At 38.7% G+C, this 13,666-nt stretch overlaps 1 protein-coding gene across 8 annotated transcripts in view; it reads left to right on the plus strand.

Moving 5' to 3' along the window:
- Src64B (Tyrosine-protein kinase Src64B) overlaps positions 1-12,652 on the plus strand; it is a 48,006-nt gene extending 35,354 nt beyond the window's left edge. For all 8 annotated transcript variants that reach the window (XM_089237088.1, XM_089237124.1, XM_089237074.1 and 5 more), the window contains 2 exons: positions 1,398-1,529; positions 11,537-12,652. In XM_089237088.1, the coding sequence (XP_089093214.1) occupies positions 1,398-1,529; positions 11,537-11,751 (347 nt within the window). In that variant the 3' untranslated portion in view covers positions 11,752-12,652. The remainder of the gene's footprint in view (positions 1-1,397; positions 1,530-11,536) is intronic.
- The last annotated feature ends 1,014 nt before the right edge of the window (positions 12,653-13,666 follow it).

The following is a 13,666-nucleotide window of genomic DNA, read 5'->3' on the forward strand; positions in this document are numbered from 1 at the left end:
TTCCACACAGATGTTATTCTTGAGTTTGAGTAATTCATGAACTTGCACAAATTCATTAAAAAATGTTTCCATTACAGCAGTGTTCCTCAAAGTGAGCATTGTGGCTCTTAGGGGTGTCACCAACCTCTATCAGGGGCATCGCGATGAGATGTTGACCATTGATGTTTGCATCTCAGCGGTTCTTTTATAAATACATAATAGCTACTATACTTTTCCTGAAAGCCGCAGATAATAATATTTGCCCACTTTGGGAACACTGGTCATACATAATGAAACCTGAGACAAAGCCAGTTCAGAACTAGATAAAACTAGTAACAGAAAACAAACATTTCTGGGAATCCTCCCCCTGCCCCCTCTAGTTATGGTCCTGCCATCCCCTGATAAATGGTTGGCAATAAACTTGAAGTAAACAAGGTTACATTTGTCAGTTTGCTTAAATGCGGTCAGACCAAGACTTTTTGGTAGCTGTGCTCCACGGAAGTGATGTCAACTAAGTGAGAAGATTCTGCTAGATCCTCTTTATTAATGTACATAAATGTGTCTAAATAGGTTCCGTCCCCTCCGTAGGTGTTTTCCCTAATGGTGATCATAGTCATTGATTGCACGGCATTGTCAGAGCTCAGGGAAGATTAATTTTTTTTTGCTAAAATTTTTAACAAATCCAGAAGTGGGAGGTAGGGTTAACAAATCCAGAGTCTACCGCCCAAATCCAGAGAGTTGGCAGGCCAGTTTTGGATACAATTCAGAGAATTTACTACTGCAGCAGGAAAAAAATGTGCATGATCTGGGTTGCCTATGATGAAGCAGAACTTAGGCTCAATCCAAACAAAGTGTACTATCTCCATTTGAGAAAATGTGGTTGTTAAGACCACCGTGCAATATAGGATTTCTGCAAAAAGTCTTCGTGCCTAGTAGTTTGATCACAGCAACAATCTTTTAAGTGAGAAAGCAAGGAATAAAAAAAAAAATTTCAAAAGCAGCAATAGATCATAAATCCCAATATAATCCATCTTTCACATGTATATACAGTGGAAACTCTTGATAATAGACACTATGTGACCACGAATAAAAGTTTTGTTCACTAGGGAGTGTCCATTGATATATATATAAAATTTGTTTTGCATTATATAACCCTTTGAGGCCTTGTTCGACCCATTTCAAAAGTGTTTGTTGATGGGGAACTGTCTGTTATAGAGATTTCACTATGATGCAACAAAATGACATTAAATAGAACTGTTAACTTTTGTTACATAAATTTTTTTTTTTTATCAACAGGTTCTCTCTCCCAGTAAAAGTTAATGTAGATTTGGAAAAAAAAAAACCCTTATATAATCAGAATTAAGATATTTTTACCATTTCCGTATCTGAGTGTTTTTCTTTCCCTTTCTGATCCTTAGGTGCGAAATTTCCAATCAAGTGGACAGCTCCGGAAGCTGCTCTGCTTGGCAAATTCTCAATCAAGTCCGATGTTTGGTCGTATGGTATTCTTCTCTATGAACTTATCACTCATGGCCAAGTACCTTATCCAAGTAAGGAGATATTTTACCTATATTCTTAGTGTATTTTCTAAGAGTTCAAAAATCATTACTTTCTTATCACACTTTGATACAGTAAAGAGAAACATTATTTCTACTGTGAGTTTGATTTTAATTTGAAGTGTGATGCAACACTATCTGGAACCATTTTTAAAGTGAAACTGCTTTAGTTACAGTGCAGCAAATTTTTTATATGTATCACAAAAAGTGAAACTGAAATGCTCTTATTTCTCTCACACTGGTTTTGTAGGCAGAATTGCGATGGGGTGGTGGGTTAAGATGGGAAATGTGAAATGAAAATGCTTTCTTTTTCCTCAGAAACAGATTCTGTAGAATAACTTGTGTGTTTGTGATAAAGATTCAAAAAGTTGGGTTGGTGGTGGGGAGGATGTCAATAGAACCTGGGCCGTGTAATCATCATTCAAACCCCTCTTCCCTGTTGGTGCTCATTAAATGCAGTCAAACCTCTCTGTCTCGAAATTGATGGGACCAAAGGAAATTTTGAGAAAGAGTTTTCAAGGAATAGTGCTTTTCGTAAGAAAGGAAAAACACTCTAAAAAGTAAAACTACTCCTTGTAATGTTGGAGGTGAAGTTAAAGGGTGAAATTTGCACCCCCCCCCCTCCCGGCCCAGTCCCACCTGCTCTCTCCTAGGTGTAGCCTTGCTAGCAAGAGCTGTAAATATTTTGGGCCCTATCTTTGTGGTTTGCGCCAGTAAATGGTGCAGTGTTTTTATAGCATATTCAGCATCTTTCACTGTCTTTTTTTCTTAATTCCTCTCAAGCATCTTCTGTATTTTCATAACCCAAATCAGCCATACATTCAACAATTTCAATATCAGTTAAGGTGCCGCAAGTTTGTAGTAAACTGCCTATTTCTACAAAATTAGAAAAGAAATTTCGAGATTAAAGTGTTTTTAGTAATGTTCTGAAATTTCATCTTCTGCATTGTTCTGGGAATGGTTGAAATTTGAATGAAGCAACAGATCTGATCCTTCATCTCTGAGATGACTGGTTTCAAACTCAGCTTACTTGAAGCAATTTTATCTGACTTCCACGTGACATCCCCCCCCCCTCCCGTCAATCATAGAATCTGCCTATAATTGACAAGATCCATCAACATAATGGGCTATAATACAAATAATCCTTTCTTATCAGTTTCTATCATCAAAATCGTCCCGGTGTGTAAGCTAAAATAAGGTTTTGAGTGGGCAGCTCAGCTGCACTGGTGTAAGAAATTAAGAGAATTTGCAGACTTGGTCGATTATCTGTAGAACTACTGTACCGATTTTAAAGAAATTTGATATGTACATACATTGATACAATTCAAAACAAATAAGCATTCAATAATTGTAATACACACGCATGATCGTGCGTAACACTCGTTGGAGTCGGAAGGTATGAACAGCGGTTGCAGAATAAACAAAAAAATAGGGTTAATAGGGGGTATGGTCCCCTCTTACAGATATACAGGTCTCGCAGCGTGATTTCATACTTGAAATAAGGCATTTTATCATTTCCTGTGGCAATTGGTTCCACTCGTTCAGCAACGCTGTTTTCATTCCCTGCATGGTTCCCGGAGGGGGGGGGGTTGCGTGTTGCAATTGCCCTCCCCAGAGCGTCCCAGACATGCTCTATAGGGTTAAGGTCTGGAGATCTGGCTGGCCAATCCATCCGGCAAATATCCTCACTCTCTAGAAAATCGTCGAGCAAAAGAGCTCTATGTGGCCTCGCATTATCGTCCATTAAAATGAACTCAGGGCCAACTGCACCCCTGAAAAGGCAAACATAGGGCTCCAAAACCTCATCCCTATACCTCACACCAGTCATAGTGCCTCTTTCAAAGACAGGGAGAGGTGTGCGGCCATCCAACATGATGCCTGCCCAGACCATTAAACCTCCTCCGCCATAATGGTCGATTTCACGGACATTGGAGGGTAGGTAGCGGGTCCCTGGTTCTCTCCATATGAACATATGGCGAGAATCTGTGCTTACGCTGAACCGAGACTCATTTTTACTGTTACAATTTGAAATTAACCGATTGCTGCAAAATAACATCAAGAAATTCGCTAAGGTGTGCTAGCAAACGAAATGCGTCTTAACTTACGCGCGCTTATAAAGCCTGTTTCTCTACTGGTTCCACCTACACACACAAGTACGCTTACGTATTTGACGTACAAGATTTGCATTTTTATCTAGAAGCAGTGGTTTTACATTTAGCTCAGTTCTTTTCATGAAATTCGATAAAATATGCAAATTCTCTTAATTTATTTCACCAGTGTAGTTTGGGCCTAGCTTCATTTGCACTGATAGTGCACAGTTCAGCCTGCTGAACTTGTTTCGGAAAGAATCGTTTGTAGGAGCTCTGATATGAAGAAAATGAGGGGGCTAGGGTTGCCAGGCATCCGTATATACGCATTGAGTAATTATGAATTACAGGTATCCCCCTCGCTTAACATGATCTCTCTCTAAAACGCGATTTTTGAAAGTTGATTATAGGAATTAAACCTGCAAAGTTCTGCTTGGAGCTTAACTTTAATACTGGAAATGGGGTTGCAAATTGAGGATATCTAACATAGCTAAATCGTTTGATGACAGAATACATTTTCTTTGATGGTGAAGAGAGAAGATTCTTTGATGATCTTCAAAGCTGAGTCAAATATGAGAGAAATTGTGAGATAAAACTCACCAGATCTCACTGATGAGCAACATTTTTTAACACATTGACAATGCCAAGAGAAATTTAATCGAGAAAAGCAGCTCCAGTGAAACTATAATTTTCCTATTTGTGAGAAATATGCAGACTTCTCTGGCTTTGCAATGAAAGTTTTTATAAGGAGACCAAAAATCCTGTTTGTCACCTGAATCTAGACTGTTTCATTAAAAAGAGCTATCAGCCTATCATACCAAGCTCTTCAGGAATGAAAACATCCACAATCATTAGAATCGGTCGGAAGAAGTGAAGACAGAAGAGAGTTAATTTAATTCATTCATATTGCCTAAATTCATGGGATTTATTCATAGGTATTAAATAATTCGTTAAAAAAAGTTTCTCTGCTGTCGGGTTCAATTTTCTTAATCCCTCTGAAGAAAACCAACCCCCTATCCCTGTCTTTCCCGTGTTAAATTCAACTCACTTTACCCAATTTCATCTTGGGGCCGTTCAAGTATTATGTAAGCAAATTTTTAGCCGTTTTTGACCCCCCCCCCCTATCAGCAAAATTTCGTCATCAGCTCTGCCCCTCTGAATCCTAACACATATTGTCATCAGCTCTGCCCCTCTGAATCCTAACACATATTGTCATCAGCTCTGCCCCTCTGAATCCTAACACATATTGGTGAGATCAGAGACGTACACTGGTGGGGGCAAAGGGGGGGGGAATCGTGTGTATGTCCCCCCCCCCCCACGATCAGAAATTTATTTCTTGAAATTGAAATTTTGGAAGAAAATACCTTCATATGTTATTATAATCAATTTCTGTTAATTTCAATGTTATTTGAAGGGTATGAACTCAAAATTTATATTTAATAAATTCATAGCATCCCACTCTCTAAGCTATATAATGATAAATCGCATAAAGGCCCTTAGCCCACGAACCAAATATGGCTCTGGAGGTTATCTGATGCGGCCTGCCGTCATCAAACATAATTTTGTAAAGATGAACTAATGGGCACATTACAGGGGCGGGAACTCTGCGCCAAAACTAATATCTTGCGCCATCCTGCTCCAATAGCGTATTTTCGCATTTTTCTGCGCCAAATAGCGAATTTTGCTTCAGTATGCCCGGAATTTCGGAAAGGACGCCAAAAAAATTTTGTTCCTGCTAGCCACGAAACGTTTCTTTACGAGAGAAGAGCATGTTTTATTCCACTGTACTTAAACTATCGGCCCCGATCGGGCTTTCCATCGCGAAACCCCGATATTGTCCGTGATCGTGGAACTGAAGATGGCTTGCAATGCCTTTCAGCTTTAAAGTGCAAATTCGAGTGTTTCCGTTTAAAAAAAAAAGTCGTCACTGGAAGCAACAGAAATTACTGTAGTCGATTGTCATTGTGTTAAATCCCGATGTTTCGTGAAAAAAATTTTCATTCCGGGAGTAAAAAGCGCATGCCCGCCGAATTACGAATGTTAGTTTAGAAACTTTGCCGAATAACGAGCGTTAAATCGCTAATTTTGCTGAATAACGAGCGTTAAATCGTCAATATCGCCAAATAACGAGCGTTAAATCGCCAATCTCGCCAAATAGCGAGTGTCAGATCGCCAATCTCGCCAGATGAGTGCTGAATCGCCAAACATTGAGTTGATTGTTCCGAAATTCTCTCCCATTTTGCAACAATTTCTTTCTAAGTATAAAAAAATTAAAAACTTAGAAAATTTTTTTAGCTCATTTGAAGTGCTGTTGTTCAAGGCAGCAAATAGTGCCCACAGTAAGCAAAAATCATCTTAAATAGACGGGTGCAAAAAATTTTATGATAGCCGCTCTTTCAAACAAGGTGTCAAAAGCCTAAAACACCAAAAATCAAGCTGACGAAAAGATGTTTGATAACAAAAGACAGTGCAGTTTTATTTTGAAAAGGGTTGAGGGTTAACGAAAATATTCTTGTTAATTTCACTGTTCCAATTTATAAATATCTGCTCTGAATCCCATATTTTGCTGCTCCAAATCCCATATTTTGCTGCTCCAAATCCTGAATTTGCTGCTCCAAAACTGCTCCAAATCCTGAATTTTGCTGCTCCAAAGCTGCTCCGAAATGGACTTAGTCACTTCCCACCCCTGACATTAACAAGATCGCTTAAGTGTCCTGTGGTACAATTCCAGAGCATTTAAACGGCCCCATTTTCAGATCACTTAAATGACCCGAGACACGGTTCCAGAACACTTAAGTGATCCGTGACACATTTAGAGATCCCTTGAGTGACGTGACATAGTTTTAGAGCACTTAAGTGGTCCCGGTGTAGTTCTACATCACTCAAGTTACCCGTGACACATTCTCAGATTATTTAAGTGATCCGAAGCATATAATTATGGATCACTTGAGGGGTGCGTGGCACAGTTTCAGAGCACTTAAGCAGCCTGGACACATTTCCAGATCACTTGGATCTGCAAAAAATTTAGAGATCACCAAAGTGGTTCTGTAGGGCACTCATCAATACGGGAGATGTTACTGCAAGTGCACACAAACTATTGAAAGGTTTTTCTCATTTTTGGTGCACAGAGTAAGATGTCATTAAAAAGATTTCATATTTTCATAAAGGGTGGTTGATGATGTAAGCATTATCCAAACCCCCCCCCCCTTGTCATCAAAAGTCAGCAAATCAGAACCCCCCCCCCCTCCCCATCGATGCTGACATACTTGAATGGTCCCTTACACAACTATTTTGCAGAACCAACTAATCACGTAAATGTGAGGGATGTCTGCACTAAGGGACTTGGAACGTTGTTTGGGGAAAAGGGAGGAGGCTCACATGAGCTTCCACACGACTGTGAAAGAATTCTTCTGAAGAATGCTTAAACATCACAAACTTTTATGTTTCATTTGAATTTCATCACTGAACGGTTTGGTGTGACAAAAAAAGATTTATTCATGAACAGACCTCACAGCGCTCCTATTTTTCCTACTTTTCCTATTTTTTAGAAATGCCCTCCTATTTTCCTACTTTCATCCCAGTCGTCCTATTTTATTCCAATTCTTTCCTACTATTCCTATTTTATCCCTTCCTCCTTTTGTTTACGGGCGATGTCTCACTACGAAAATTCCGAGAAACTGCAAAATGTCTCTCTTTCATGTGTTTTATTCACATCACAACTCGCCACTGAAAAAAAGAGGTAATTTTTTTTTTTCAGTTCCATTGGAGCAGGGGACGACGACAAGTGTATCTTTTTGCCCCCGCACCGTATAGTCAAAGTGCTAAAAACTGAAGTTCAGTGAAGAAAGAGAATCTGTTTAGGAGATCGGCTGTCATAAATAAGAAGGTGAAAAAAAGGGGGGGGGGGGGTAGGGACACTGGTGGCCGTGCCAGTGCTCTAAAACTGTACCACAAATCACTCAAGGGATCTCTAAATGTGCCACGGTTCTCTTAAATGGTCTGAAATTGTGTCACGGGTCACTTAAGCGATCTGTGAATGTGCCACTTGGTTCATTTTTACAAAATTAGTTTTGAGAGGGACAGGCCACATTTGAGCCGGCACAGGCCAAGTGTTTACCGCGGGTCAAGGATTACCTACGGGCTTAGAGGTAGGGTTGCAATGAATTTCTTAAAAATAAATGTTGAGTTCTTAGCTTTCAAATAATATTGAAATTAACAAAAAATCATTATAATAAGATATTTTCTTTCGAAATTTTAATTATTAAAAAAATAATTTTTGATTAAAAAATATATTTTTGATCGTCTGGGGGGGGGGGAGACCACGAGCCCCCAACCAAGATCTCCCCTTCCACGTACGTCTCTGATCCCACCACTATGCGTTAGGAGGTAAGAGGCAGAGCGCTGACGAAATTTTGCTGATAGGGGGAGGGTCAGATTTTTGCTGACTTTTCCTAACAAGGGGGGGTCGAAAATCGCTGAAACTTTGCTGCCGTAATACTTGAACGGCCCCTTATTTTAAGCATGTGCTCAACCCACTTCCTAAATGTGGCGTGCCTCAAGTGGCCTCGGTATACTTACGGATAAATTAAGTGGCTCGTGGCATATTCTTACATCATTTAAATGACCCGCGGCACATTTACAGATCACACAAATAATCTGGGGCGCTGTTCTAGATCACTTAATTAAGTGGCCCACGACACGTTTTAAAATCAATGAAGTGGCCCCACACTCTTGAAAAGGTTGAGTTAAATTGTAATATGCCGCGAGTCATTCAGGTGTCTGAAAGTGTGCCCGGGCCGTTTGAGTCATCTGGAAATGTGCCGCGGGCCGCTTCAGTTATTTGGAAATGTGCCACAAGTCACTTGGATAACCTGAAAGTGTGCAGCGGCCACTTGAATAAAATAATCTAAAATAATCACTAAAATCACACAATAATAATAATAATAATCAATCTAATAATCACTAATCGCCACTGAAATAATCTATAAAAAATGCATCAAGGCACTTAAAGTGTTAATGTATTGCAGACCATTAGGTGATCTATGTGCTGCGAGCCACTCAAGTGATCTCAAAACGTGCCGCTGAAATGATATGTAAATGTGCCTCCAGCCGCTTAAGTGAACTGGGGGTTTGTCGCGGGTCGCTTAAGTGATTTGGAAATGTGCTTGAGGTCACTTAGGTGATCTGGTCATTTGATCATTTTTGTCGCATCACGGTCATTTTCTTCACATGAGGGCTAATTAGACCCAGACCTACAATTTATTGTTGATTCCGAACGGCAGGCTTGTTTTTTGTACTCGTTGATAGGTTGGTGCTCTTACCCCTAGATGGGGGACTCCCTGCGGTAGCAATTTTTTTTGCGGTCATGTCGCCATTGATGTTGTACCCCTGTGTCAGGAAAGTTTTCTGACAAGGACGAACCGGTAATCGAACTCGCGACACCTCTAAACATCCTTTGGTACTTTAGGCGAGTACCTTATCGACCTGGGCTACCGCGCCCTAGGTGATCTGGAAATGTGCTTGGGGTCACTTAAAGGTGATCTGGATATATGCTTTGGCAGCATAAATGATCCGGAAATGTGCTGCTTGCCACTGAAGTAATCTGGAAATGAGTCCTACTTAAATGATTTGATGATCGCTCTTGAGCCACTTGTGTGGTTTTGTTATTCGTCCTGGGTCACATAAGATAACTCTGAGGGGCCATTGGTAGGCATGTGTGTTTTAAGGCATAACTAGGTTCGTGTGTATGCTATTGACGACGACGTCTTGAAAGAAAAACATTCATGAACATAATACGCAGGACATTCTAATCGTTGTATCCTTCGGGTGTAATGTAACGCCAGGAGGTGTTGCATCGAAGATGTTCAACATTTAGTAGAGAGTGGGCCATTTCATTGATTTTGAAATGTGGCGCGGGTCAGTTAAGCTGACCTGTAAATATGTCTGGGTCAATTGAGTGCTCTGGAACTGTGCCGCGGTGATCTGTAAATTTTCCGCGGGTCACCTAAATGATCTGTGGAACGTGAATGTGGAACTGTGATGCAGGTTACTTGAGTGTTCTTTTAAAAGTTTCATGGGTCAATTGAATGCTCTAGAACTGTGCCGCGGCGATCAGGGAATGTGCCGCGGGTCACTTGAATGACGTGTAAACGTGCCGCGGGTACTTGAGGCATCTGGAACTCTGCCGTGAGTCACTCAAGTGATCTAGGAATGTGCCACAGTCATTTAAGTGCAGTAGAACAGCAGCTGGGGTAACTTCGGTAATCTGGAACTGTGCCGCGGTGATCTGTGAATGTGACGTGAGCCACTTGAATGACCTGAATCTGTGCCGCAGGGTTTCTTAAAAGATCTGGAAGTGTCGCTTGGTTCATTTTTACAAAATAAGATTTGAAGTTGTGAGCCACAACAGATCACTCCGGGGCCACATTCGGCCCGTGGACAATGGGTTAAGCATGCATGGGTTACATTTCTATGGCACCTAGACAGGTTTTTTTCTTTCTTCGAAAAGCACAGGGAAAAATGGATCACGATCAATAGTTGGACTTTTCAAGTAACAGTAGCAATTTGATTAATTTCTTTTTAGTTTTGCTTATTTACATTGCTTTCGATACCACATTCTGTGAAAATGAAAGATTTTTAAATTCGTTAGAGAACTTGAGTTTCTTAAAATATCTATAGATAATACTATAATTAAAGTATATAAGGTGTGAATCTTAACGGCACAACATTTTGAAATGCCACGATAATTCGGCAATTCCATTTTTTCCCTCCTATTTTTTTCCTATTTTTTCCCAATGGTGTTCCTATTTTTCCTACTTTTTTTTCAAATTTTCACTTCTAGGCCTGCATGAAGTATTCAACTGTAATTTTTCATTCATAATCCAATGAAGATAGAAAGATATGATTTGGTTCACATATATAGATCATTCTAGTGCGCATGCTTGAATTTCTTGCCTGCAGAAGCTGCGAGTTGCCAGCAAATCCTGATGAGCAAAGAAAAGAAGTACGAGTGCTGTCATATTTTCGTTTTTGACAAAATGGTAGAAAAAACTTGAACAACACTACTGTGTTAATTGCGATGGAAATGCCAGTTATGATGCATAATCTCTTGGTAGTAAGCCTTGGTAATGGTTGTACTGGGTGGTGCTTATATTCATGATGGACCATGCCACCAGAGTCGATGGTCAGCATGACTTTGACATTGGATATCCTGAAGCCCAAATCATCAGTGGATTGGGAATTAATGGATACTACATTAATGCTTGCCTTGTCTGCAAGTTTTCTAATCAAGATTCGACGATCCTGTATTACCAGAGTCCTCACTTGGTCAATGGCTATTTCATTTGTGGATGCTGAAAGGTCTAAGAGTATGTCCTTCATTCTTCACTGATGCGTCATCTCAGCAGTTGTTTCATTCATTTATCTAGTGTAGTGCCTATTGCTTCAGCTCCAAAGGCCCGTTGAATCTTGCAGATCGTTTCTACTTGGGAATCATCAAATTTCACACAAAATTTAATGCAGTATTGTCCATGTTTTTTCTGCCATTTTGTCAAAAATGAAAATGAGAGTGCTCACTTTTCCTTGCGTATTGGCAGCTTTTGCAGGCAGTAAAAAATTCAAGCACGTGTACTAGGATCGCCTACATACGTGCACCAAACCCTGTCTCCCTAGCTTCATTGGTTTAGGCGTGAAAAATTATGGTGAAAATCTTTTGAACAAACCTCATATTTATGTCAATATGACATTGTAACTTACACAATACTTTTATGTTAAACTTACACACCTTCTAACTTGGTTGGGTAGAACTTGATCAGTGGCCAAATGTGAAATTTTTCCCTTCACGAGTGACTATCTCAATAATATGCTCTACTCTGGTGTAAGGCAGTACTTATCATTGATTATTTTCCCCAACAGGTATGCACAATCGTGAAGTGATAGAACAAGTCGAGCGGGGCTACCGTATGGCCAAGCCAACAAACTGTGAATGCCCGGATTCAGTGTATGCTAAAATGTTGCAGTGCTGGAACGCAGATCCCGAAAAACGACCCACGTTTGAGTTCCTGTTTGAATTTTTTGACGATTTCTTTGTATCAACAGAACCTAGCTACCGTGACGCTGAAGATTTTTGATACTCATTTATACTTTATTTTCATTATTACTATTATGTAGTTATCATAGTTTATATGATCCAACGATTTTTTTTCCTTTCTCTGTCTGTCTCATCATACTACAAATTTTTTTTAGAAGTTCGTGTTTTTTTTTTAAAAAAAAAAAGCAAGGTGTTTTTAAAAAAAATCTACATTTGTATTTCTTTGTAAATACCTTTTTTTTGTTCTTTCTTTTTCTGTGAAAACGGCATAGCATTTCGCATATGGGGCAATTTTTGGAAATATATATATATACATAAAATATTTGCAATAGCTCTTTAACATTTTTTTTTTTATGTTTTGTGTGCCAAATTTGACATGAAGGAAAGGAAATGAATTTTCCCGTAAAAAACATTTTACTACCGCTGCCTTCTCTTCGAATAGCTTGTTAAAAAAAAGAAAGAAAACAATTTTCTTTTATATAGATAAAATGCTCCACAGTTTTATATATATATATGTACGTTACAAAATTTTGGAATACATTTTAAAAAGAAAAATCGGCTTTTTATTTATATGAATTACGTAACGAAAGTATTTTGCTCGTGTGCTTTAGCTGTTGAAAATGAATAGATATGGATGGAGTGGATTATATACACACATAGTTCTTCCGCAAAGTAAATTATATAAAATTCTTGTACAGATTTATGCAAAATGTATGTGTGCTAAAAATTTTCACGATCTGTATTCTTGCATGTATTAGCAAAGTTTTGAACTTTTTTTTTCCCTTTGTTTAATACGATGACAGGACTTGATTTTTTTTAAAACAAATGAAAGATTTTAATCATTGCTGTCAACAATCTTTTTTGTATTATCTGTGAAGAAGAAGAAAAAAAAACGAAACAAACGAGATTTTGTATCTGTTAATAAAGTGTTTGAAATAGTATTTTGTTAATATGTGTAAATTGTAGATTGATTTTTCACTCTCTCTGATATTTGACTAGTTTGATAGTCAAAATACTAGATTTACTTAAGGTTAAATACAGGTTGATTTTTTTCTTGCTAGAGACCCCAATCTATTGTCAATTTAAAAAATGTTATCGAGATAGGCAGAAAAATATATATCTACAATTACCTCCATAGATGTGAAAGAAATTATAACCTTTTCTAAAAATTGTTTCCTGCCGCATTCAATTACACTTTGAATGAGTGTGTCTAAATTCTGGATTGTTCCAAGTGTCAACGGCTTCAATATTATGGTGTTTATTTAATGGCGACTGATACTTGAACTGTTTGTGGTAGCCCAAATCGATAAGATATTCCCTCATAGTACAGAAGGATGTTCAAAGGTGTTGCAAGCCCTATGCCAGATTCATCTTTGTCAGGATATTTGTTGATGTAGAAGTGCAGCTGAAACTGATTAAATGACAAGCTGAGAAACCAGATGCACCCAGATACCCATCACTTATGTAATTTCAAACCTTCCTGAAGGTTGGATTCAACTTGTGGGGTTACAAGTGAAACACACTAATGACCGTATTCACCAACACAATAATTCAAACTACAATCACAAGTTAAACGATTAGCGGTTAATATGTATCCTTTCACCTGCAATTGCAGTTTAAACTGTGTTAGTGAATGCAGTCGTTAGTTGAAATAATTTTCGAATTTTCAGCTTTTCTTGGCCACAAAAATGAGATTTCGTCTGGTGAAACCCACTAAGTCATATCTTTAAGTTTTGTAATCACACTAAGCACTCTAGCCTATTAGTTTGTACAGGTGAAAGTCAAAATATCTGAAAATCGTTTATTTTGACTTAGTGTGTTTCACTTGTAACCCCACAAACTGTAAGTCAGTCTGAGAAACCCTCACTGGAAACATCAACCCCATCCCTCATTGGAAAAGAACATCATAAAATATAACACAAAACATTTAGTCAATTACTCTAGATAACATGCAC

The sequence above is a fragment of the Pholcus phalangioides genome, unplaced genomic scaffold, assembly GCF_987345545.1.
Source record: "Pholcus phalangioides strain wild (caught in Gottingen) unplaced genomic scaffold, Ppha-v1.0 ptg000002l_1, whole genome shotgun sequence".
In the NCBI taxonomy this organism is placed as follows: domain Eukaryota; kingdom Metazoa; phylum Arthropoda; class Arachnida; order Araneae; family Pholcidae; genus Pholcus; species Pholcus phalangioides.